Source organism: Cervus elaphus, chromosome 1 (assembly GCF_910594005.1).
Source record: "Cervus elaphus chromosome 1, mCerEla1.1, whole genome shotgun sequence".
Classification (NCBI taxonomy): domain Eukaryota; kingdom Metazoa; phylum Chordata; class Mammalia; order Artiodactyla; family Cervidae; genus Cervus; species Cervus elaphus.
Genome location: NC_057815.1, coordinates 45,173,514 through 45,200,750, shown reverse-complemented (window position 1 = coordinate 45,200,750; position 27,237 = coordinate 45,173,514). Strand labels below are relative to the sequence as shown.

General features: G+C 47.4%; 1 protein-coding gene across 2 annotated transcripts in view; it reads right to left on the bottom strand.

The window, feature by feature from the left end:
* Window positions 1-729: 729 nt before the first annotated feature.
* GRIK4 (glutamate ionotropic receptor kainate type subunit 4) overlaps window positions 730-27,237 on the bottom strand; it is a 485,478-nt gene continuing 458,970 nt past the window's right edge. Inside the window, exons 16-20 of one of the 2 annotated variants that reach the window (XM_043901237.1) lie at window positions 26,672-26,837; window positions 24,916-25,141; window positions 20,465-20,593; window positions 4,973-5,091; window positions 730-1,255 (exon numbers count right to left, since the gene is read on the bottom strand). In XM_043901237.1, coding sequence (XP_043757172.1) covers window positions 896-1,255; window positions 4,973-5,091; window positions 20,465-20,593; window positions 24,916-25,141; window positions 26,672-26,837 — 1,000 coding nt within the window. In that variant the 3' untranslated portion in view covers window positions 730-895. The remainder of the gene's footprint in view (window positions 1,256-4,972; window positions 5,092-20,464; window positions 20,594-24,915; window positions 25,142-26,671; window positions 26,838-27,237) is intronic. The other variant, XM_043901238.1, reaches the window with a different exon arrangement.

Genomic DNA, 27,237 nt, shown 5'->3' with positions numbered 1-27,237 from the left:
TCAGAGATCACTTTCACCAAAGACCACACCAAACCCAATCACAGTGAAAGTCAAAAAGAGAAACAGAAAGAAGGGACGTATTAACCTCTCAGGCATTTCAAGTTCTCTCAGTCAACTTTGAGTTCATTGGTTTGGGATGTTTTAAAAATTAATGGACCTTTATTGGAGACTCCCCACCTAATTCTTCCCAAGAGCCTTCTCCACGCCCCTGTGTACCCGGTCACCACACAGAAAGGAGAATTCAGCACCTGGAGTTTGACGCACTGGCTGCTCCATATCCTAAAATTTAGGGAAATGGTAACAGAGATTATGGTGACTTCCAATCCCTAACCCAGCCTCCCTGCCTCCCCAAGAAAGCAAAACAAACGAAGAGAATTGAGACAACAAAGGAGGGAAGGAGAGCAAATGAGACAACAGAAGACCATTAACAAAAATATACAAATCCAGAAAAGAAAAACTTCCCTGTTGAGTTTAATTTTTTTTTTTTTTCCTGTAAGAACTAGACCCAGGGTACAATGGCCCCTTCCTAGGGGGAAATTCCACTGATGGTGCCACCAATTCATCTGACGGTCTGGACAGGGACCCCCACCCGGACTCTGTAGTTTTGGCGGGTTGGGAAGGCCCCCTGCGGGGAGTGGGGGCTTGTGGCTGGGAGGCAGAGCGTCCCTTGCCACTCGGGCGCATCGTCTCTGGGGTGGCCCCAGCTCCCCGGACCAGGGCGCCGTCTCCGGCTGGGGCGTCAGGCTCTTTGATCTTTTTGTAAAGTTACTGGATCCAAAATCCGGAGAGAAGGGTGCACGCTGTACAAGTCCTAAGGCCCGAGGGCAGCAGGCGCCGGCCCGGCGCATCCCGCCCCCGCAGCGGGCCGGGGAGCCGAGCATCTTCCGCGGCGGGGCTACTCGGGCCCGCTGCTGTTGGTGGTCTTCTCCCACTCCAGGCTCTCCTCGCTGCGCGCCGGGGACGGCCGCGCCCGCAGGCCCTGGAAGCGGCGACACTCGGGGCACACGCGGATGTGCGTGCAGCCGCGGGCCACCAGGGCGGCCTCCTGGGCCAGTCTCTGCGCCAGCTGGTCGGGCTCCCCGGCCCCACACAGCTTGCCGTTGCTGAGCGTCACGGTGCCCCGGGGCCGGCGCTGCTCCTCCGGGATGGGGGGCCGGGGCGGCGGCAGCCCAGAGCGCCGCCGGCGCGGGTGGACAGTGTCCTGACATAGGATGATGTTACGCAGCTCGCTCACCATCTCCTGGCAAACGGACACCTGCAGGACACGAGGAGGTTACAGCCCCATATCTCAAGAACAGCCCCCTAGGGGTCCCTTCGTGCTAGTTCGGGCGAGCGATCAGGGCGCAGTTTCAGAATTTCATCATCTTATATGATCGAAGGCCTTTCAACTCATCCTCTCACTTCCACTCGCTATATAATATTCAAACATCCTCCATACCATCGTCTGCAACAGCCCTACCAGCTGGTTGTTTGAACTTTGAACACCTTCAAAGACAATGATCTCACCAGGGTGGGAAAGCGCCCCTACCAGTTTTGCATATTTCCCCTAAACGCTGCTTCCTTCTACTGACTTAATTCCTCTCTCTGAAATTGTCATCCATTGATCCCAGTTAAATTTGGACCTTGAAGCTGACTAAATAAGTAATCCCTCTACCAGATGTCAGTCTTTCAAGTATTTGAAAAAGCAGCCCTGTCTCCATGAACATTCTGTTCTCAGGCTAAAAAGTCTCATTTCTTTTAATCAGCTGGTTATGGCTGGAGAGGCTGCTATTCTAACAAGAACTGTACAACAGCTATCTACTCCTGCAGCTCTCCTGATAAGAAACTCTTGGGTCCAGCTGTGTTTTAGAATATTTTGGATTTGGACAAGGTAATACAGTGAACATAAAATACATTATGCATCTCTTCCAGTGGGTTCTGGGGAAGACCCTACATTCAAACACATTAATATTTCTGTAGCAAAAGGTATATATGCTCACTCCAAGTGAGAGAAGGACAATAAATATTAGCCTTATACAAGTCTAAGTCTAGGTTTGTCACCCAAATATGCTGGCATCAAACATAAAAAACTTGGAACTTTCTGAGCTGAGCTTTTTGGGTTTCAGAATTGCGAATGAAGAATCTTGAACCTGTACCATGACTACCATGTGCTTTACTTAGTCGCTCAGTCGTGTCAGACTCTTTGCGATCGCATGGATTGTTCCGTTGTTCCCCTAATTGTTCTATCAGGGGAGTCTACTTCTCTGTAGCTGCTTCAGGTAGAGGATCTGTGTAAGCTGGGTTATTTTCCCAAGAACTCGCCCCTGGTCTCGATGTACCTTGAAAAATTCAGTGAGGAGTTCAAGCTCTCCCAGGCTCCTCTGTCCATGGGATTCTCCAGGCAAGAATACTGGAGTGGGTTGCCACGCCCTCCTCCAGGGGAATCTTCCCAGCCCAGGAATTGAACCCAGGTCTCCTCCATTGCAGGTGAATTCTTTACCATCTAAGCCACCAGGGAAGCCCCTGACTATCATGGTTATACCCATTTCACAGATGTGACAGATGTGGAAATGGAGGTTCAAAGAATTTATATACCTTACTAGAATTATTCAACTAACAAATAGCTGACTTAGAAGTTGAATCTAAACCCACCTCCTTCAGAGTGAGTACATGCTCTGCTTTGTTCCCCACTCTGTGCTGGAAAGGACAATTTTCCCCCTAGGATGGAAGAAGGAGCTTTCTTTTCTTTCATGTTCTCTCTTCCAGTCTTCCCATTCTATCAGCAGAAACGGGAAGTTGTTTTACCATAGCCAAATAGTTCAGGTAGCCTTTACTCTCCTTTCTAGATGTTGAGAGCACTTGAACTCCTCACTGAATTTTTCAAGGTACATCCAGACCACGGGTGAGGTCTTGGGAAAATATCCCAGCTTACACAGATTCTCTACCTGAAGCAGCTACAGAGAAGTAGATCCCCTAATGGAACATGGCCTGAGTCAGGACTAGACTCAAGACTGTCAGTAAATAGCAGAGACTCTATGCAAGTCTTATCTTCTCTGTGCTTCTAATAATAACAAAAGCATCATCCCCTGCCTAATCCACTATATGCAACAGAATATAAGGACATATATGTATGGACTGTCAACTAAGTATCAAATACTGTGCTTTGTAGTGGGAATACTGACACAAAAGACAGAGTCCTTACTTTCGGGTAGCAAAATGTCTAGTAACCAGGCTGATATGAAAATAATTGGCACAGTGTGTAAATGCTCTATGCTCTGGTTACAGGGATGGTGGGAGGGAGGAGAAATGAGCAGCTTTCTGATTTGGGGGAGAAGGCAGGAGACGTGGGGAAGGTTTCATAGGGAAAGGAACACTTGAATGAGGTCTTAGGGAGAGGTAAGAGCATCATTGTTTATGGAGTAGATGGAGGAAGAGAGCTGGTAATGCTAGAGAGAGAAGGAGGTGGGGAACCAAGAGAGTCTGGAGCAGGCAAGGCAAGGGAGGAAAGAGTTCTGGAAGGAACTGTCCACTTCATCAGGGGCCACACTGAGGTCTAATAAGGCCCAATGGGTTATCTTTTGGTTTTGTTATTTGGCAGGGGTCAGGCCTCTTAGCCATGACCTTTCAGGGCAGAGGTGGGGAGAAGCCAGCTGTCCTTGAGTGAGGCCAGAAAGGGAGGTGAGAACATGGAGGTGGAAGCAGTTGGATCACCTGGGTTTGCAAGAGGAGAGAGGGAGGGCAAGAGCAACAGTAACATGGCTGTTATTTTAGACTATGGGATAAACATTAGTGCAGTTGTGGACCTGGGGGAGAGAACAGGGAGAAAAAATAAAGGAGAGAAAAAGGATAATCCTAGAGGAGCTGAGGACAGATGGGAACGAGGTGGAGGGGTGACCGGAACATGCGAGGCAGCCCCAGGGGTGGCTCCAGCCGTGCATGGATTTTTTAGGTGGCGATCTTCAGTGGGGGCTAGTCACTCCCGATCTCTTGGTGAGACAGGAGGGAAAATTAGTCATGAAGGGGCAAAGGGTTATGAAGAGTAGGTGATGGCTTGGAAGTTATGCTGGGACATGAGAAAGAGGAAGAGATTGGTGAGCTGTGCTAAATCAAGGCCCGACATGAGGCTGGACCGCAGAGGTTTATAGGAGCCCTGGACTCTTAGTTACTGTTAGGAGCTGTTTCTCCAGTGTCAATTAGGGAGAGAGATTTTAGGACAATCAGGAGTTGGGAGATTGAGATAAATGCCAGTATAGTTTAAAAACCAAATGATGGTAGCTCTATTTTTAGTTTTCTGAGGAACCTGCATACTGCTCTCTGTACCATGGGTAATAACATAGATAGCTAATGGGAAGCTGCTCTATAGCACAGAAACTCAGCTCGGTGCTCTGTGATGACCTAGAGGTAGGGTGGGGGAGGGGAGGCGAGAGGGAGGTTTAAGAGAGAGGGGACATGTGTACACATATAGCCGATTGGCTTCGTTGTAGAGCAGAAACTAACACGACACTGTGAAGAAATCATACCCCAATTAAAACAAACAAATAATGCAAGTAGCATGTAAGGAGGTAGAATGGGGGTACAATTGGGTAAAGTCTTATTCCTCCTTCTCAGACTCTTCCATCTGTGTGAAGCTTAATTAACCCAGTTTCTAAGTCACAGGTCTGAGAATTAAACTTCTTCCAAATCTCTGAGAAGGAAGATGCCATTTTGAGCTCTCATGAATTGGGATAATAGCTCTAGACAGCTTTACCTGCAAGGCAAAAACATACTTAAGATGGAAGAGCCAAAGCCACTGTTTCATTGTAACCTGGTTACTTTTGCTTGTTTTTCCTTTTAATACTATACCTTAAGTCACAGTTGTGCTAAATCTGTGGGCCCCCTACTCTCCTGTGGGATTTCACAGGTTCTGTCTGAAATGACCTTTGTCCCCGCATGAGCCTCTGAACTTTGCCCTGCCTGCCAACACTATATAGGTCACGCCCATTACGAGGTTTACCTCAGTCGCTTCTGAGTGTCGGAGAGTCCATAAAAACTCCAACATAGCCATAAAAATGGCCACGATTAAGCCACAAATAAGAACCACAAAGATTCCACCAATATTCTCCATTCCTAGTCCTGTAAGAAAGTGAGAACAAACAAAAAATAGTGTAAAAGAACTGGGAGACATAATTATTCTATGAAAAATGCTGAATGTTATTTGAATTACCAGCACTTGAGAGTTGTAGATGCTTTACACACATATTCCTTGAGATATAATTATTCTTTTGAAACAAAAGCAGAGCATAGCTGGAGGAGAAGAGGGGAAGGGGATGTAGATGCAAATGGAGGAGGTTGGTGAGAAGTTTCTTGGGGTGGAAGTGGCTGTCATTTTATGAAAATGGGCTCAGGCAAAATTGGATTTAGCCTATATATAGATACCAAAGGGCTTCCCAGGTGGCTCAGTGGTAAAAAAATCCACCTGCAATGCAGGAGATGCAAGTTTGATCCCTGGATAAGGAAGATTCCCCTGGAGAAGGAAATGACTACCCACTCCAGTATTCTTGCCTGGGAAATCCCATGGACAGAGAAACCTGGTGGGCTACAGTCCATGGGGTTGCAAAAGAGTCGGACAGAACTTAGCGACTATACAACAACAATAACAATGATAACAAAATACCAGCAAATTCTGGCTGTTTCATAAAAATGTAGTCAATCTTCCTAACACTGTTTGCTTGATATAAAGCCATTTATATCTATGGATATAAAAAATTTGTAACCAGACTGTAGATAGAAAAAAATTTCTTTTACTTATCTGTGTCAACATGTTACTAAAATACTTCCTTGGTAAGTAAAACTTTTTATTCCACCAGACCAGTGGTTCCCAAACTGGAAGGCCATCAGAACCACCTTGGAAGCTCATTAAAAACATAGATTCCCTAGTCCTTATCCTAGACCTACAGAGTCCCTACCTCTGGAAATGATGCCTAGGAATCTGTATTTTTAAATGCATTTCACAGGTGATTCTTTTCCAGCCAGGCCTAAAATTTGTTTGCAAATTTTATTTGGGAAAGCATGGTACATAGCTAAGTTCCTTCAAGTCAGGCACAATATCTGGTTATAACCTCACTTCCTAGTATAACTGTCCAAATAACATATACTTAACAGATATTTCTAGAATTATCTCGCTGTTTCACTTCTGCAGTGTCAAACACCACGTTAGCTATGTAACTGGATGCTTTTGGTGGGGGGGGGGAATGTCAGAAACACATGAAACTCTGATTCAACAGGGGCCACAGTCATACATCAAAAAGCAGCTTTTATCTAGGAAAGTGCCAAGAGCGTGGCTTCCCTCCTGTGCTGTTCCTGAATGCTCACATGTTTTGAGTGTCTGGTCAACCAGCAGTGCCCTCATGGGACGCGGAGCTATGTCGTGTCAGGGAGAGCCAGCGTCCCGCAACACTGAGGTGAACCAGAGTTTAGGAGCAGAAATCTGACCCTGCTTCCTGTACTTGGGAAAGCTGGAAAAATATCCCTGCCTAGCCATTTCAAGATGCCTTGGGTTTCCTCTCACAAAGTCTCAAATGACTGTCTTGTTTTTTTGGTTTTTGTTTTGTTTTTAAAATAACACAGTGTGGCACAGCCCCTGCCTATACTAATAATCTGCCTCTCCAAGGGTTCACATCGTGAATGCACCCAGTGGGTTACACACTCTGGTCTGCAGGGCCACACAGCCAATGCCTGAGGACCTACGTGAATACAATATCCTCTATTTTGAATAATCTAAACCAAGAGACAACTTAAAATCTCAGTTCCAAGGGATCGCATAGACAGTTTGGAGTAGATTTCTTCCTTCCAGGAGGAAGGTGTTTGGTCTTCTTTTGATGACCTGTCCCTCTAACCTGGAACCATTTAAGCAGAAGGGTTTTGACCATAGGAACTTTAGAGAGACAAAAGAAACACTTAAGGGGGAATGCCCCAAGAACCTAGCTGGGGTGTGCAGTCGTAGCTTTAGGGGTGGTGAGACCCGGGTTTTAGAACATGCACCTGAACATCATGGGCTAACTAGTTTCTCCAGCTGGCCCCTGTGAAGAAAGGGCTCCCCAGTGATGGGGAAGTGATAACTGATACCAAGGATGCCCACCTGTTCAGGTAAACAGAGCCCTAAGTTATTGCTGAGGTACCATGGACTTTCCTATCACCTTCAGATAGTTCTGCCTGATATAGAAAAAACACTGTTGTTTTTCAGCTGCTAAGTCGTGTCCAACTCTTTGTGACCTTGTGGACTGCAGCATGCCAGGCTCCTCTGTCCTCCACTATCTCCCAGAGTTTGCTCAAATTCATGTCCATTGAGCTGGTGATGGTATCTAACCATCTCATCCTCTATCACTCCCTTCTCCTTTTGCCTTCAATCTTTCCCAGCATCAGGGTCTTTTCCAGTGAGTTGGCTCTTTGCATCAGGTGGCGAAAGTATTGGAGCTTCAGCTCCAGAGAAAAGATTCAGTTCAGTTCAGTTCAGTCGCTCAGTCATGCCCGACTCTTTGCGACCCCATGAATTGCAGCACGCCAGGCCTCCCTGTCCATCACCAACTCCCGGAGTTTACTAAAACTCATGCCCACCAAGTCAGTGATGCCATCCAGCCATCTCATCCTCTGTCGTCCCCTTCTCCTCCTGCCCTCAATCCCTCCCAGCATCAGGGTCTTTTCCAATGAGTCAACTCTTCGAATGAGGTGGCCAAAGTACTGTAGTTTCAGCTTCAGCATCAGTCCTTCCAATGAACACCCAGGACTGATCTCCTTTAGGATGGAATGGTTGGATCTCCTTGCAGTCCAAGGGACTCTCAAGAGTCTCCTCCAACACTACAGTACAAAAGCATCAATTTTTCGGCACTCAGCTTTCTTTATAGTCCAACTCTCACATCCATACATGACCACTGGAAAAACCATAGCCTTGACCAGACGGACCTTTGTTGGCAAAGTAATGTCTCTTAGGATCCCCTTTTAGGAACTCAACCTCCCCTCGTGTTTCTGCAGAGGAGGTGTTCTACCCTCAAGTCCAGTTCTGCCATCTGGGCTCCAGTGTGTCCCTGTCGCCCTCTGTCACCATCCTGGCCCTCCCCAATCTTGTCTTCCCCACTGGCTTTTTCCCTCAGCATGAAAACACACTTAAGTCTTTCCCTTCTTATCAATGTGTACACACTACTATATTTAAAATGGATAACCAATAAGGTCCTACTGTCTAGCACAGGGAACTCTGCTAAATGTTACGTGGCAGCCTGGATGGGAGGGGAGTGTGGGGGAGAATGGATACATGTGTAAGTTTGACTGAGTCCCTTTGCTGTCCACCTGAAACTATCACGGCATTATTACTTGGCTATACCCCAATATAAAATATTAATTAAAAACTAAAAAAGAAAAATAAAAAATCCTTCTTCCCCCTCCAGCTCTGTCTAGTGAATACCCTTCTTTTTTCTTTTCTTCCCTGGCCAAGCTTTTTGAAACAGTTTGTCTATATCAGAACTATTTTAAGACAGCTCTTAAAAAGCTTACAGTTGGAGGCCCCATCCCACATGAAACAAAAAGAAAATGTATCCACATTATATGTTAAATGCATTTTTAAAATTCTGCTTCTGATGTGATGGAGTGGCAAGCAACAGTTAATGTATAATTGGCTGTGATTTCTCAGCAGTTGTTGTGCATATAAGAGAATGTTTGCAAAAGGAGAAAAATCAAGCTGAAAAAAATTGTTTCTAAATGTAATGAAGTTTTTATGAATATTAAATTTAAAGTTAATGAAGTTGAAACAATGTTACATCTTGGAGATATTTAATTACACATGTCAACTTAATTTAGCAGTTTTCTCTTTGCATTTTGAAACTAATAATTTTTTTCAGACCTCAAGCATAGTTTTGGGCACTCTAGAAAAGCTTTTAGATGCTAGGTGGTCTGTCTATGGTATCTAAAGGAGAAAATGATTGTGCTCTGAATTCACTTTTATCCTCCTGAATATTTACTTGTCATTCCATGAAATTTTGTTTTGTACCACTAAAACCAAGTTCATCAGGATCACCAGTGAACATTTTGTTTCTAATCTATCACAAAATTGCCAGTCCTGAACTTAAATGACTTCTTGTAATAATGACATTGTCAACCAACCCCTTTTTTGCATTTTTTTTCTTTGTCTACACTGTGAGGTTGTTGGGATCTCATTTCCCCCACCAGGGACTGAACCTGGGCCACAGCAGTAAAAGTGCCAAATCCTAACCATGGGACCATCAGGGAGCTTCCTCGTCCTCCTTTTTTTCATGAAGCCATTGCTCTCTGCTCTCCCCCAGTCTTCTCAATTGTCTTTGCCTGCTTTGAAGCATATTCTCCTATTTTCCTGCATTGGGTCTCTTGCCTCTCTCCATGTACTGTCCTGCTGATTTAACCTCCTAAATGCTTTTCAATTTCTTATCCTTCTGTCTTTCTCTCCTACCACTTCCCTAGCTCAGGCCCCCACCATCTCTTGCCTGGACTTTGGCTGAAGACTCCAAATGATTTCTCTGCACACAGCCTGTCCTTCTCAACTTTACCAGCCATGTAGTTGCCCGAGTGAGCTTTCTGGTCAGAATATTTCTAATACACCGTGTTATCACTCTAAAACTGCATAGAATAATCATTAGTTTAATGTGTATACCTTGAGTTCCCACTAGACTGTGATTCCTTTGAGAGGAGGACCCATGTCTTGTTCAGCTCTGTAAAACCACAATCATGGCCCATCATAAGAGTCAATAAGTGCTTGTTGAAAAAAATGAGCTGACAGAGGATAAGAACATATCACAGGTGTAGAAGCCTGCATTACCCAAAACTTTGGATTTATACTGTGATATGTACTCACTCCTAATCAAATGCTTTTAAATGAATGATAAAGTGGGCCAGCCCTCATCCATTATTCCCAGGTGGCACTATGGGTGAAGAATCCACCTGCCAGTGCAGGAGACAAACCTAAGAGATGACGTAGGTTTGTCCCCTGGGTCGGGAAGATTCCAGGGTCGGGAAGATCCCCTGGGGGAGGAAATGGCAACCCACTCCAGTGTTCTTGCCTGGGAAATCCCATGGACAAAGGAGCGTGGGGGCTACAGTCCGTGAGGTTGTAGAGAGTCAGATATCATGAACAGTCTGAGCACTAGTCCTGCTCCTAGCCTGGTGGACACAGACAGATGGCCCAGACTGTGCTGAACAACTGGCCAAAGGGGGACAGAACATGACGTGGGTGATCCACAATGTGGACTTGACCGTACGTGGTCCTGAGCAGGTGTGGGGCATGGAGCTGGGGGAGAGTTATAAACGAACAGGTGATCTGTGCTGGGATAATCTTGATCAGGTGAGGGAAAGCTTCTTGGAGGAGCTTAGGTTTAAACAGGGCTCTGGTAGAAACCATGAGTCAGTGAAACACCCCACAGCCTCTCTTTCCCAGCTTCTCGAGTTTCAAGACCAGCATGTTAATCAGGGCTGTCAGCTCCAGCTTGCTGACTCCAGGCTGAGTGACATCCCCCCGCCCCCCACCGTAGGAGCAGGGCTTATATACTGCTCGTGCCTTTAGGAACTTATTGGAAAAGGGAGGCAAGAATAGATTGCTGGCAGAGTTGCAGTTGAGAAACAGATGGAGTGGGGAGCGAGCGGGAAGCAGAGTTAGGAGGGAGCAGCGGTTCCGTTAACATCGTCATTAGTCATTCTCCTAGAAGTCAGACGCCTTCCCCGGCTCACAGCCATCACTCAGAGGAGCCTGTCATGTGGACTCCCTCCAGTCTGACCCCAAAGCCTGTGATGTACTCATAGATGCCTCCACACCTGTCCTGGAGTCATCTTATAACCCCCTACCCTCCCTTCTTCAGACAGGACCACAGAGAAGCCATCCAGACAGATGGCTTTCAAACTGAGATTTTCCTGATACTTGAGTTTCTGAGGCTCAGTTGGGTCCCAGAAGTAAGACTATTAAACCGAAATGGAATCAAACTCTCCCCATAAACTCTCGGTGGATTAAAGACTAACTTTGGAGTCATTCACAGATTGCCCAAAAACACAAATGATAGTTGACAAATGCAAATGAAGAACATTGTCTCCGGAACTACAGAGGGGAATGGCCACCTGCAAGGGAGTATCTCTGAATGGATTTGAATCTCCACCCAGCCACCCAGCCACCTGCTCTGCCTTTGGTTCTGACCAGCAAATAGTCACCTCTTGGATTCAGGTGCACATATGTCCCAGACCTTAAAACCCATGCATATCTCCAGATGGTCCTGTGGAAATCTGCAAATGCAAGGCAGGACAATTCGTTTTGAATGGGAGCCTGGGAAGCAAAGAGGCAGAGGCAACAGGAGTCACGTGGCAGGGGCAGAGAGAGGAGAGACTGGCACCAAATCCCTTTAGGAGGCAGTGTATTTTGTCTTTGACATCAGTCAACACATCCTTCTTGAGAAGCTCCCATGAGCTGAGCTCTATGCTAAGTGCTGAACCTTGGTGCAACCTTCCAGACTGACAACATTTGATAAGAACGTGGATTCTTTGACCAATATGATTTTCAAGCACTTACTAATTCAGAGCTTCCTGGTGGCTCAGTGGTAAAGAATCCGCCTGCCAATGCAGGAGACCAGGGTTCGATCCTTGGGTCAGGAAGATCCCCTGCAGAAGGAAATGGCAGCCCACTCCAGTGTTCTTGCCTGGGAAATCCCATGGACAGATGATCCTGGAGGGCTACAGTCCATGGGGTCGCAAAGAGTCAGGCATGACTTAGCAACTAAACAAATAAATAATTCAGAGCCACATTCACCTACATTCATGCAAATATATTAAATGGCCCCATCTCTATGGACCTATTTGTTGTAAATAGCAACTTTACTTGCCCATATATGAGCTGACTTGCAAAACCTTTTCAGAAAACACAAAGTGAATCACCATGTTTGCACCGCTGAGGACGCTGAAACCAAGTCTGCCATTTCTTCTTGCATGGATCATGACATCTGTTGACTAGACCTTAGCAGATTCTGGAGACAGTGATGGCATAAGGGTAGGAAAAGAGACAGAATAGAAGACGGATGGGAAACCCATCTGACAAATTTTGCAATTTAGCAAAATAAAAATTATAGAAGGGGCATTTTACAATTTATCAAAGTATAAGCTTGAGCACCTCGGATCTCATTCAATTCTCATTAAAAATACTATAAAGGAGGTCCACGGTCAGCATTTTATAGTTAAAGAAACAGAAATTCAGAGAACTTCAAGAATTTGCCCAAGTCTTCAGAGCTAAGATGTGAAATCCAGGTAGGTCTGGCTGCCCAGCTAATGTTTATAAAAATAAAACTGACCTTTATGAATGTTTAATATAAGCCAGCTTACCAGGCTAAACAGTTTAATCCAATCCTAACTGTTGCCCTGTGAAATTGGCACTACCCTTGCCTCCATGTTCCAGATAAGGAAACCAAGGTACTGGAGTCAGGTAACTTGCCCAGGACCCCACAGCTGGCAAGCGGAAGTGCCTAATTCAAATGGAAGCCAGAGTCTAAGCCCATATCCCTACCCCATACCACCTCTCCCCGGAGAGTGACTATAGAACTCAACCTGGTTCCCATGACTGAAGTCATTCCTAGGACCACCGCCCCAATCCTGTCCCAAGTGACGGGGAGGGAGGTCCTATGCACAGGCTGTGCTGCTGTTTAGTCCCTCAGTCACGGCCGACTCTCTTGTGACTCCATGGATTTGCAGCCTGCCAGGCTCCTCTATCCGTGGGATTTCTCAGGCAAGAATGCTGGAATGGGTTGTCATTTCCTTTTCCAGGGGTTCTCTCTGACCCAGGAATCCAACTGGTGTCTCCTGCATTGCAGGTGGATTCTTTACCACTGAGCCACCAGGGAAGCCCATGTATGGGCTATGAGTTCCACTTATAAAAGCCCCTTCTCTCCTTGGGAACATTACATCAAATGTTTGGATCAAAGATCCATTGACTTAATCTTGTCTCACTTTGCAGACACAGTGGGGCTGTGGCCTTTATACTCACTGACCTCCTTTGATGCAGACGCACTGGGCCACAGTTCACCTCTGTTCCTGATCACGCTTTCTGCCCGCCCCCCACCCCCCGTCCCAGAGTTTCCCTGTCTCTGAGCAGTCAATCCGATTTGTTTAGGAAGAGGCTTTCTCTGCAAGCATCACTTTGAGACACTATCTAAACTCCCATATTCAGGTTTCCAGTCTTGGCTCTCTCCAGAGACACTAGAGAACCAGCATAATAGAGCTGGGCCCCCAGGGAAGAAAGAGAAGGGAAAATGTCCCCACAATTCCCCCCACCCCTCTCATTACTCGCCCCACTCTTACTAAGATGTCTCACACTTTCATTCCCGCCATGCCAGACAGCAAACTTCCTGCTCTCTAAGGATTTTGTGAGTCAATGCCACTGGCCTCTATTCCATCCTTGAAAGGGGATCCTGATTTTCACAGCCCGGTGTTGTATTTATGTTCCTTTGAAGCCTGATTGTGAGCTTGTGTTTTTCAAGATAAAAGTATTTAATTTCCTTGGAATTCACCGACTACCTTTTTGTCTGGCGATTGCTCTGCAAAGCCTTCGGTAATCCAATTCCCTTGAATGGGGATGTCGGCCCCTGTGAGTGGCTAGCGATATTTCTTTTTATAGGAGTTGAGTGAGAAAATAAATAAAATGAGTGTTTTTGAAAAGACAAGGCAGAAGAAAATGAAACAGCTTGGAATGAAGCCTGCTTCTTTTTGTAATGCTCCTGTCCTCCACACGATCTGTGTTTTTCAGCTGTGTATGCAGGTAGCCGGTCACTGAGTTACAGGCAGGGAAAGAAATGGGGATAGATGAAGCCAAGGGGTAATGCTGTGGTTCTCATCAGAGCCAAGGAAGATCTGGCAAAAAACAAAAAACTCAGAGTGGTGGCATCAGCCCAATGTTAGGATTCTTCTCTGGAATTTGGCAGCGGTGCTGGAGCTATAATATTGGATTAGAAGTGGAGTAGCATCAGATCCTTTTCTTTAAAATGTATCACATTTTAATAGGATAACACAGTAGAAAAGGATTATGCCAGGCACTGTGCATTGTCTGAAACATCCTAATTGATGTCACTCTCAGCTTCAGAGGTCTGTGAGATAAGGACCCCCTTCATAGGTCCCTCCACCTCCATCCCCCTCGGTCTGCTCCATTTTCTCCTCCTTCCTTTAGGTTCATGTGGAAGCCAAGGGGTTCCAATCAATAAAAGAAAGATACCCTAGGAGCTGCTTTGGAAAGTAAATGAAAAGGACTGCCCTTTTTTCAATTTGAGATGCAAGAAAAAACATGGTCCTGTGGCTCCATTCCTGGCCCCCATGAAAGACTTAAAGGAAGAGAGCTTTCAGGCCATGCTGGTTCCTGTTCTTCTGCCACAGGAGAGGGGAGGTCTGTCAAGCAGAGAGTTACATCCTGGAAGTCTGATGGCTAATTTGTCACACACAAGCCAAGCAGTGGCTCCGGTCCTTCCAGGTTAGTGCTTCTGGCCTGGCTTGGCAGAGGTCACGTGGACTTTTGCTCAGCCAGAAAGGCTTTCAGCCTCTCTGAGTAATGTCTGCTTGGGTTTCAGCCATGACAGAAATGGGGCCACTGCGTTAAACTGGCACCGGCTGCTGTGGCTGGGCTGGGAACCGAAGCCCTGGCTCTTGAGCTGATTTGCACACCATCTCCCACACAGCCCCCACTTGGACAACACCGCTGATTCATACGGCTCCCCCTTGTACCCAAGGATGACCGCAAGGAGGCAAGTTAGCATCAGCTGGTTGAAAGGACCCGAGCATCTTCTGAAGCACACGAGACCTGGGCAAGGATGACTTCCACTGTTTATTTTCCCTCTTCATCTGCTCAGTTCTCTTCTCCGTGCCAGGGAACATTCAGTCCCCAATTGCAGAGTGGGGAGAAGCCTCCTGCTCACTTCTTTCCCATCTTCCCTGGGAGCCTGCTTTCCCCGTCTCTCTCCTTCATCCATTCTGAGCTCTGCTGTCAGTCTTCTTAAAACCTCTGTGGAATGGGGAAGAATATCCCAAGCCAACCGCGCTGCAAAAACGACAACTTAATTTTCCTATAAAAGTACCAAATGTCTACCTCAGGCTCCTATTTTCACCTGATTGCCAAAAACACAGAGATTTCTTTATGTTTAAATTTCACGTTTACATTCAGTTAAATACAGTGTTTTCTCTGTTCCCCTTTCACTCCTGGATATATTTCAGGTCTGAGGTTAGCAAGGAGATTATGTCATGGGGGTGGAGTTAGGTGTCCTGTCCTAATGCTGGATTAGACTTAGATTTCCAATATCTTTGTTTGGGACCCTGGAAAATTCAGGCCTGTCCCTGCGACCTCTCTGCCCCTGGTCCCCACGTGCCATCTCTCATGCCCCCACTCCATGCAGCATGACACATATTTCCGGGGTCTGCTAAACTCTCGAAGCAAGCAAAAATCTCTTTGCCCCTAGGGATTCCCAACAAATCCAGAGTTCTCTCTGGCATTCTGTACCTCTCAGCTGGGCACCAGGCTCTTTCTCAGGGACCCTCCAAATTCTAACACATCCTTTCCTGCTCAGAAACTCCCTGTCTCAGGAGGGCATCTTTTTATCTGGTTTGCAGACTGGGTGGCCTGGGTCTTTGAAGTTTTAGTGTCAGCTTTACACCAAGCTTATTTTCAGGTACTGGCCTTCTGTATTCCAAAATACTTTTTAGCAAATCAAACACCTTGACTTCTAAGAACATTGTGTCTGCTGAGTTGGAACAACTTCTTTTAGAACTTAAAGGCAATATCGCCTCTCTGTTCCTCCCAAGGCAATGACTGTCCCCTGGGACCAGGAATGCCACTGACAACTCAGAACTCCATCCACAACACCTGCTTTCTTGAAGCCACATCTCGTGCCAGAACCTTTGAGGTCTGCCACCAACGTCACCAACTCAGTCCAGCATGCTCTTGGTGTGCCAAGGTGTGTGTAGAGCCCTGGGGTATTCCTAGGACATCTTCCCAGGACATGATTTTACCCAGGGTTTAGGCCAGAAAAGGGTTTTTCCATTACATAAACATGCTTATATTCGGTTGTCAGATGCAACATTCACACGTGTTTTTAGGACAGAACAGAAGACTTTCAGGATATTCCAAACATGTTGGGCTGTTTGAGACGTTTGTGATTGTGTCCCCAGACCCCCCAAGAGTACACACACAGTCTTCTCTGCTGTTCATTTCTTCCATGGGAAAGTTTGGGACACACAGGTTTGCTGTCCACGTGCCTTCACCCAGTTTTCAATGTCCTCTTAACTCCAACCTCACCCTGCTTTTTGAAACCAATTTCTGAGTATGACGGCTGTGCTCCATAATCTTCCTAAAGCTGTGACTTCCTGGGGCTTCCCTGGTGGCCCAGTGGTAAAGAATCTGCCTATGAATGCAGGTAACTTGGGTTCAATCTCTGCTGAGCCTGTGCTCTAGAGCCCAGGAGCTGCAACTGCTGAAGCCCATGTGCCCCAGAGACTGTGCTCTGCAACAAGAGAAGCCACTGCAACGAGAAGCCCCCACACAAGAACTAGAGAAAAGCCCGTGCAGTAGTGAAGACCCAGCAGAGCCAAAATAAATAAATGAAATAAAAATACATAAACAAAGCTGTAACTCCTAATGATGTTTCATGGTCCAGGCCCCATGTCTCTGTAAACCTTCCCTGAATATTGCTCAGAAGTATTGCCCCGGGGCTTCATAATACCTTCTGTCAAGTTCTATGAAAGCATCTGTGCATTGTGACTGTTACAGTGAAGATCTGCGCCTCTCTCTAGGTGCTGAGCCTCTTAAGGACACGTCTCATTGCTTTTCATACTTTCAGAGCCCAGCACAGCGCCTGATACACAGCAGTCTCCACTGTTTGTTGGAGGCAGTAGGGGCTCGGTAAACACTTTCCATCCACGGCCTGGATGTCAGGGCTGTCTGGAGGAAAACAGACAGGAAGTAGGACCAGTCTGCAGGTCCTTGAGATGATGGCTGATTCATTCATTCCTTTCCATTCCTTTCATCAAGTACTGATGAAAGGTTAAACGATATGCTGGTCACTGGGATAGAAAAATACATATGACAGAGACCCTGTCCTTAAGGTTTTCATAGTCCATAGGGAACAACTATTAACAGAAAACATTAATGTCCTATGTGTTGACCTTAGAAGAGCTATGTAGCCTGGAGGAATACAGGGTGGACAGATAGATGTACTTGTGGACACTATTCAGACCTCAATTGCTTATTTAGATAAAAAATTTAGAATAAAATCACTTCTCATTTCCTTTGAACCAGGTGCCATGCTAAGCATTTAAGATGATTTATCTCATTCGATCTCTGCAATAGCCCAAGGAGGGTCATTATTACTTTTAGCTCTGTTTTCCAGAGAAGGAAACTAAGGCTTAAAGACATTTCACAGTGTAAATAACAAGGCCATCTATGGAGCAGAGTCCACTTGACTCACTATCCATGATTTTGAACCCTGTGCACACTGCCTCAGGGGAGAGAACCAACACAGCGGCTGTAGGCAGAATAGACAGGTGTGCAGGGGGGTGAAGGTTTGATAAGCCCCGTTCTTGGGCAGTGGGGGGATTCCAGTGGAATTTGGGTGAAATCGTGAATGGGAGAGAGACGATCTAAATTGGGGTCCCTGAGGGAAAACCATAAGGTCCCAGCTCCTGAGTCATCATCATGTCCTTGCCAATCTGCTGCCCTCCAAATGTTCCTCTATCGATTACTGGTGAAAATAAACACAAACAAGTACTAAGTGAACAAAGGGCAACGGCCAGGGGCTGGGTTCAGTTGTCAGGGATGAAAGGGGAAACTGGAGAGTTGGGATAACTCAGTAGTGAGTCTCGAGGGGAACCAGGCTCCAAAAGATCAAACAGGATCAGGTTTACAAAGGGAAGGAAAGCAGGGGACCTCACCACCAGCGAGAAGGAGAAGAGGAGGGAGGCTTGGAGCAGCCAGAGCTGGTGGGGTCCCTGCACTTCTCTGAGCCCTTGCTCTTGGCCACCCCTGTTTTGATCAACCTCCCTCATCTACAGCCTCCCTGCCTCCCCACATATGTCTAGTCAGCTGTCAGAGTCAGGGACAACTCTACGGAGTGGAGAGCTCTGGGCGTGAAGGCTACCCAGGAAACCATCACAGCAGTGTCGTTTAACACCTTCGTGTGGCCCAGGGGGACCGCGAGCCTGTCTTCTGACAGCTATCAGTCAGTGGCTTCAATCACACACCCCACAGACTTCACTGAGTGCCTGCTATGTGTCAGTCTCTGCAGGGGAGGCCAGGGACATGGAAGCCGAGGAGACAGGTCCACTCTAAGGTGCCATGGACCAGGCAGAGGACACCAAGAGATGCAACGCAGCATGCTGAGTGCTCAGTCCAAAGTCACAGAAGGCACCCAACCCACTGTGGGGGGGAGAGGGCTGGAGGAGGATCAGGGGCTTTTAGGGTGACAGAAACCTGGACATTTCTCCTGTTTAACTCAGGGTCCCAGGTCCACCTCTCTGTTTCCATTTTAAATTACTCTAGATCAGGACTTCCCTAGTGGTCCAGTGGTTACGATTCCATGTTTCCACTGCAGGGGGCACTGGTTTGATCCCTGGTTAGGGAACTAAGATCCTGCATGCTGCACGGGGCGGCCAAAAAAAAGACTGTATTCTAAATGACTAAGGGCTGCCCCTGTATTCCTGAGCCCGCTCTTTGAAGGATCAAGACGCACACGGAGACACTTAGGAACACAAAGTCACTCCCTCACTGTCTCATCCTGGATAATCGCTCACGCTGAGCCAAGAAGGAAGCACAAGGATCATCCATTTTACTCCTCTGCTGCCTCCCCGGGGGACAGCGTGTATAGGTAAACTCGCTGCATATTTTAGCAAGGCTGCAGTAGATCACTGGGGTGACCAGATGATTTATTGCTCAAACCAGGACATTTGGAGAATGAAAGGGCATTCTAAAAATAACTAACAGGCATTAACTGACCTACAGCAGATATGTACTCCGAGATTGTCCTGGGTAAGCCAGGGTGTATATTCCCCTGACAGAAAATGCTACGTGTTCAGGACCCTCATGCATGCAAGCTAAGTGGTTTCAGTCATGTCTAACTATTTGCGACCCTATGGACCGTAGCCTGGCAGGCTCCTCTGTCCAGGGGATTCTCCAGGCAAGAACACTGGAGTGGGTTACCACCCTCCAGGGGATCTTCCTGACCCAGGGATTGAACTCATGTCTCCTGTGACACCTGCTTTGCAGGCAGATTCTTGACTGCTGAGTCACAGGGGAAGCCCCGCCTCAACTTCACGGGAGTCAGTGACTGCTCTCTATCCAGCTGGATTTAACATTCATTCATTCATTCATGCAATACAATATCCATGTGCCAGGCCCAGTCGACAGCCCTGTGAGGAAGACAAACTCTGCCCTCATGGAACTTATGTTCTAGAAGAGGCAGAAAGTAAACGGATTAATAGAAAATAATAATATCAGGTAGTGATAAAGCCTGAAGAGAGAAATAAAGCGGTTAAGAGGAGGGGGAGAGGTGTGCAGGGTGGGGACTTGATGGCCCCTCTGAGGGAGCTTCTGAAGGAGCAGGCTTGGGGAGCAGGAAGAAAACGGGGGAAGAGATCAGGTAGGGTCGGGAGTCATAGAAAGCTTGAGTTTTATTCTGAGTGAGATGGGAACCATTGGAAGGTTTGTCCAGGCCAAAGCTGCAATCTCTTTTCTTCCCCTTTGGCTGCACCTCACAGCATGAGGAACTTCCTTGACCAGGGATCGAACCCACTCTCCCTGCAGTGAAAGGGCAGAGTCTTAACCATTGAATCGCCAGGGAAGCCCCCAAGGCTGCAACCTTATGTGCGTCTTAAAGAGAATTACCTTTTTAAGGCTCCTGGTGGAGAGAACACTGTGTGTGTGAGTGTGCTAAGTCGCTTCAGTTGTGTCTGACTCTGTGACCCTATGGACCGTAGCCCCCCAGTCTCCTCTGTCCATGGGATCCTCCAGGCAAGAGTACTGGAGTAGGGTGCCATGCCCTCCTCCAGGGGATCTTCCTGACCCAGGGATTGAACCTGAGTCTCTTACATCTAACCTGCACAGGCAGGTGGGTTCTTTACCACTAGGGCCACTGGGAAGCCCCGGAGAGAACATTGAAGAGGGGCAAAAATGGGAAAATGAAGCCCGGCTGTTGTAATTGTGTGGTTGTGGAGTGCCAGGGACACAGGCCACAGTGGAAGAGGTGGTGCTGGCGCAGAGGGGGTTGGACTCAAGAGACGAGGCAGGGTTAGCATCTCTAGGACTTGGGAGCAGGTGGGAGTGGATACCCTACAGGGAGCTGAGACCTGCAGACAGGGCTGACCCTAGCCAATCCCAGCCTGGCTCTGGGCTCCTTTCAAGGCTAGTTTTCAACCTCTAATAACCTGGGATTTGGAAGCCAGAGACAAACAGCTCTGGTCTCCCAGGCAGGAGGGGGGCCCGGGCCGCCCTTACCTTTGGCTCTGTGATCCTCCTCCTTGGGGCACTTGCCCCCTTCCCACCACTTGCGCTTCAGGATTTCCAGGCGGTTGTTCTCCTGCAGCTGGAGAATGGCCAGATCAAACTCGTCCCGAAAGACGGAGCCTGGGGGTCACAGGGGAGCCCAAAACACAGGATGTGAGTGCCCCGTCTGCATCTCTCTGCTCCCTGGCCAGGCCTCAACCTCCCCGCCGCCCACCCTGCCCATGTAGCGCAGGAGGCAAGGGGCTGGGGTCCCCACAGGAGCACGGCTCTCCACTGTGCTCAGGCTGGGACTCTCCATGGAGAGGACTGCGTTCTGGCTCTAGGTGGGGCACCAGGTATTTCTACTTCCCTTCTCTCCACGCTGACTGGCATGCCCAGCCCACGGCCAAGACCCCACTGTGGGTCAAGTGACAGACAGCTGCGCCTCCCACCTCCCCATCCAGGCACCACTGTATTCTACCTGGGTGAACCCAGCTGCCCACTGGCATGCGGTGAACTGGTTGCAAAAGCTCCCCATCCACCTGCCTCCGGAGGCCAAGGAGGGACATCTTCTGTGACACAAACCTCGCTGTCCATCAGCTGCCTACTTTCTACTTTATTTATATTAGTTTCTCTGCCATTTGTAACTCTCACTACCTTACACCCAACAACTGTTTACCAGGAGCAGCCACCAACAAGAGAAGAGCCATCCAGAGCAAGGGGGAAGCCCCCTCTTCTCTATCTGTGTGGAGAACCCTTCTGGGGCATCCCCAACCGTCACAGCTGCCCGCTGGGTGCCCCAGAACCCTGACCTTGTCCACCACCTGTTTACATCGCTCCCCCCACCTCCTCAAACCGAAGGCTTAGTTGAGTGCAATTCTTTTTTAAACTTTCAAATGGAATACCGTCAAGGAGCTCTGGTTCCAGAATTTAGATTTAATCACAGAAACAGGCTTAAACGAAACCATGGAAAGCTCAATGCCCCAGCCCAGGCTGAGGTCTGAAATCATTAAGAAAAAGCTGCCAAGAGGCTGGAAAGCAACTAAGCTACCCAGGTTCTTGTCTAAGCTCTGTGAAGGCCTGCTGCGGGCAGATGGTCCGGGGGAAAGGGCTCAGGTGAAGGATACAGGCAGGAGTTGGAACAAATAGATGACTGCACTCAAACTTTCAACGCACATTGGAATCCCCTGGGGATTTTGCCGACCCTGCAGACTCCGATTCAGTGGGTCTGGGGTGGCGGCTGAGAGTGCATTTCTAACAAGCTCCAAGGTAGTGCCCTCCCGCTGGGCCATGGACTGCCCTTTGACAAGTAAGGAATCAGATCAGTTCCCAGATCGCTTAGGACTCTGACAGCCCATGACTCCAGAGATAGAAACTTCCCTGCTATGGACACAACTATGTTTGGGCATTCAAACCCCAAGCCTGCAGCACTGAACGCAAACTCGGTGAATGTCAACAGCACCTCACATATAGCAGGTACTTAACACACATCTGAAGTGAATGGCTACTTGAACTAACAGATGGTGTTTGATGGTTAGACTAATGAACATTCCAGGTTTATAAAGTAGTATCCACCTGACCAGGCATTTCGAGCAGTTTTCAAGGCATCTTCGCCCCAATCTCTATAGCACACCAAGGGTCCCAGCAAAGGATTATTCTGCTTACTCCGTGTTTGCCTACTTAGCTCCTAAACTACCTACCCATCTCATTCCTTGTTCTGTTTCCCTTTCCTGGGTCCAATCACATTGCTTATTTGTTTACGCACTTACCTCTCACTTAAGAAGGACACACATGCTTGTCTTTCGGACCTAAATACTGTCTTATCAGTCGACTCTGAAGTGCTCTTCCCAGCCTGATCTGAGAACGTGGGCTAGCTCATAGTTCACTCTCCCCATCTATCTTGCCCTGTCGAGCTGGGTACCCTTTTGTCAACATGGTCTGGGAGGTGAAATGTTAGATTTGAGACAGGCACCCTAGGCTCAAGCCCAGTTTCTCTCTCCACCTATTCTGTGACCTTGGACAAGTAACTTATCAACCCTGAATCTCAGTTCTACCCTCTGGGATGGCAAGGACCACATCTATCTTGCAGGTGGAATAAGATTAAAGTAACACAAGCAGAAACAGCATCACTTCAGACACAGAACCAATGCATTTCCCTCCCCTTTTCATTGGTTATCGATGAGAATTTCTAGAGTCAGTCAGCTTCATGTCAACTCTCTATAGGTTTTTCTCTAGGAAAACTTTCGAAACACTTGACATTTCAGTTAAATATGTTAAATTGCTAGAGTATTATCAAGGTGCACCTTAGGTTCATTTTGTGGTTCACTCCACCATCTTGAAACAAAATGTCAACCAGTAAATTTCTCAAAGGGGCCCACGATCTGTAATATTAATGGAATCAATGAAATATGATGCTAAGTAGAGAGTATGCAGGTGCCCTGAGTGAGGCTTCTGGTTTATAGAACTACTAGTGTCAGAAAGAGAGTAACTCATATTCCTGCCTATGTGCCTGAGCTTGGTTCCTGAGCAGTCTTGAAGAAGTCATCTTCTTTGATCAAGTAACAGAGGGAATGATGGAAAAGATGAGGAGGGTCTAATGTTCCCCCAAACAGGCTGTGTGATGAGATACCATGGTGAGACCAGATGATTAGGTTCAACCTTCAAAATAACCCTTTGAGTTAGGTATTAGAAACCTGGTTTTAAAATGAGATGGGCTTCCCTGGTGGCTCAGACGGTAAAGAATCCACCTGCAATGCAGGAGACCTGGGTTCGATCCCTAGATTGGGAAGATCCCATGGAGAAGAGAATGGCAACCCACTCATGTATTTTTGCTTGGAGAATTCCATAGACAGAGGAGCCTGGCAGGTTATAGTCCATGGGGTCACAAAGAGTTGGACATGACTGAGCAACTTTCCCCTTAAAATGAAATAACTGAGACTCAAGACTTAAATCACTTGTCCAAGGTCCTGCAGTCAGGAAGCAGGGTGCATTTCCAGATATGCCTGCCTCAAAGCCATGCTCTTCATAAGACACTGGTATAAGTGAGCCCTGTAATTTATAGAGTTCTGAGTTATGTAATGATCCAGAGAAGGGGTGTAACACTACTATATATAAAATAGATAACCAGCAAGGACCTACTGTATAGCACATGGAACTCTACTCAATATTTTTTAATAACCTATAAAGGGAGAGAGTCTGGAAAATATATATAAGTCTACTGAATCACTCTGCTATACACCTGAAACTAACATGCCACTGTAAATCAACTATACTTAAAAGAAAAGAGAGAGAAGAATTGTGCAAGATCATAGCAAAGATGCATGTACTGTATATCAATTTCCCCACATGATTTGATTTCCTCCATTCCTGCTTCTTTCCCTGCTGCCTCACACAGGACAACCTTGTCTGAAGTCAGCCCTGTGCCACATGACTCTCCATGGTGTTGGGAGAAGGGTATGTGTCTGAAGACACTTGGGAGACATTTCCAGACTTCCGCCACAACCATGGTGGGCAGTTAACATGCTCCCCCTCACCTTCTGGTGAAGGAGCCATCAGCAAGGGAAGGCCTAACGCAGGCATTGCCTTTAGAAGGCATAGCTGGGATACCTTTCTGGAAGCCAAGCTTCTCTAGCCTCATCAGAGCTACATCAGAGCACTCCTGCTCACTCTCAGCTATCTACGCTGACTCAGAGTAGACAGATCCATGAGAGCCACAGATGATTTGAAAGCCATCTCCTCCAATCACATCAGTCCCCTTTCATATTACACCTTTCACCACGGACACTAATAGCAAAATTAATTCACTTGAGTCCTACCATCTCCCTTCCACCACTAGAAGAGATGTCAGCCAGCAGAGAAATGGTCAAAGAACAGGAAGCAGAAGGGGAGAGAACAGAAGGCCTAAAGAATCCACCAGGGGCATCTGAGTGCCCTTTAGTAATCATGCAATTAATAACTAACAAGGGCTTCCCTGGCAGCTTAGTGGCAAAGATTCTATCTGCCAATGCAGGAGACACAGGTTCTATCCCTGACCTGGGAAGATCCCACTTGTTGCAACTACTGGAGCCTGTGTGCCCTACACTTTCTGCTCCATGACAAGAGAAGCCACCGCAGTGAGGAGCCCACACACGGCCATTAGAGAGTAGCTCCTGCTCGCCGCGACTACAGCAAAGCCTGAGCAGCACTGAAGACCCAGCACAGCCAAAAATAAATAAACAAAATTATAAAAATCTAATCAATTAACCCTTCAGTAACTAAGGACTGAGAACTGATCCCTGATGACGTGAAGTATGAGGGTTTGCTTTTTTTAAAAAACAAAAAACCCTTGAGAATGCCCACGTCAAGTCACTGAGAAATTGGTTCTAGAAACGGGCTGCTGACGTGAAGGCTGCCTTCAGTGGTCTGAGCTGCCCTGAGCCTGCCTGGGTGGAGCTACCCGAAGAGGCTGATCCTCTCCTGCATACCGACTGGCATGCCAATCCCATAGCCCTTGGTGTCCAGCAGGCCCCCAATCTGAGTGAGGTTGCAGTTTCGCTGCCGATAGTACTCATTCATGGTGGACTCCAGAAGGAAGGCGTAGTTGGAATTCAACACCCTGGCGATCCCCTCCTCCGTGCTCTTCACGAACACACTCGGCTGCTTGGAATACATGTAATTCCACATGCGCTGGTAGGTCTGGTAGCGGGAATTCTGGGAAAAGAACACAAGGAAGCAGGTTGAAGGTAGTGAAAGGAGACAGTGGTCTGGAAAGGGAGAGCATCCAAGTGGTCCCCCAAATCCTGGTCCTTCCACTACTCAGTCCCCTCCTTGCATTCAGGAACCTGTTCCCTTTCATCTCTCAGCTGCTGCTGCTCAATGGCAGGAGGAGAGGGCTGTGATTCTGATACCTTTAACAGAAAGACAGCCCCTGGAGAAGGGAATGGCAGCCCACTCCAGTATTCTTGCCTGAAGAATCCCATAGACAGAGGAGCCTGGCAGGCTACAGTCCATGGGGTTGCAAAGAGTCAGACACGACTGAGCGACTAAACGTGCACGCACACACAGAAAGACAGAGAAGGAACAGGATCTGAAGGTGCTGCAAACTCTGCCTACTGGTTTGATCATTGCATCAGCCCCATGCACCCTCAAGAGGTCTTCCATTGCCAACCTCCACACGCTGACCAAAGTGAGAATGGGTATTCTGGCTGCATCCTCCACCGTCCTTCCTGGAGGTAGCAAGCTCAGGTTCATTCTGGACTTCTAAGAGACATCATCCAAAGGAAGAATGCCAGCCCTTTTCTATCAACTCTGAACCAGTCCATCAATCACATATCCAATGTGATTCTTGGTACTGGCTTCTCAGGTACAAACAAGAAGGAGATAGAGATTTCTGGGGGACTATCCAAACCCTATGTCTGCATGATGCCTTCATGGTCCCTGTGCCAGCAGCTCTGAGACATGTACGGAAAACAGAAAACTGAAGGCCTTGGACTTTTTTCATGTGAAAATGAACTTCTTGGGTCATAGGCTGCTTAGACACTCACAGACTCCAGGGAAATCTGCTTCCCTAGAGATCCTGAAGCCAACACAAACTATTTATGTGTCTAGCCCAGCTCTGGTTGGCCAGCTAACATGCACTGTGGCAGGATCCGCTCCTGGGCCTTGCAAAGGAAACTCAGAGAAGCCAAAACGGTCCCCATCTGAGATCTATATAGTCTAGGATCAGTGAAACCAGTTCAGCTTAATCTAAAGTTCCTTACACTTCATTCATTAGTGTATTACTCCAATCTTGCTTTGTCTAAGTACTACTAATAAAAAGCCTACAAAAAAAATTTTTTTAGCCTACAGGAAAATTTTTAAAGTATGCATTAGCTTCATCCTACGCAGTAATATAAGTAAAAGTATAGGTGAGCTTCACCACATATTTTTTCTAATGCTTATTAAAATAAATATGAAACTACTGCAATTAAAAAAATTTTGATCACTAAAAGCATCTTAAGGAGCAGTAATCATTCACGATCAACACTCAGGGACAAGGCTGACATTAACCCAATGCTCTGGGGACCTGGTTTCAGGGATATTTTGGGGAGCAGGGGGGAAAATGAGCCCCATGAGGACCTCCAAACTAGGTGTTCAAAAGGGAGGATGAGATGAGGAGAGATGTTTTTATCTCCAGCCGACAAACATCTCAACTTTATCCTGCCCAACTCCCGATGCTGGTGAGCAACCATATGGGTTTACTTGGAAGAAGGTCATGCTGGAGCCTCCATGAATCGTGCCATACTCAATGGCAGTCTGGTCAGCCAGGTCATCCACAGACTCAATGGGCACGTCCATGCGCTGCACAGTCAGGAAGGCTGCCAGGTTGGCCGTGTAGGATGAGATGATGATCAGCGTGAATGCCCACCTATGCAGGAAAAGACCAGGAAGTCATCATTGCCCGGGTGCCCCCAGGAGTCTTAGCCCCCATCTCCAGTCCTGCTGTGACATGGGCAAGGGCAGGTGGCCCTCTTCTTCTGAAAGAGCCCTCAACTTAGCTGCGGAGGAGAGAGGAGGCAGGGCGTATGATGTCAACAGAAATGAACAGTGCTCGGGAGGGTTGCCTCAAAGAAGACCATGGCTCTCTTTCTCTTATTTCCTAAAGGAGGTGATTATTGGGTTGCTACTCAAAAGAAGTGTGTCCATGAACATGAAACAGCTTGGGAGACAGTGAGCAACGAGCTAGTGAAAGAGCTAAGGGTGTCAGCTCTGGGGGCTCCGTTCAGAGCTACAGCTGGGACACCTCCCCCACCCCCTGCCCCTCACGG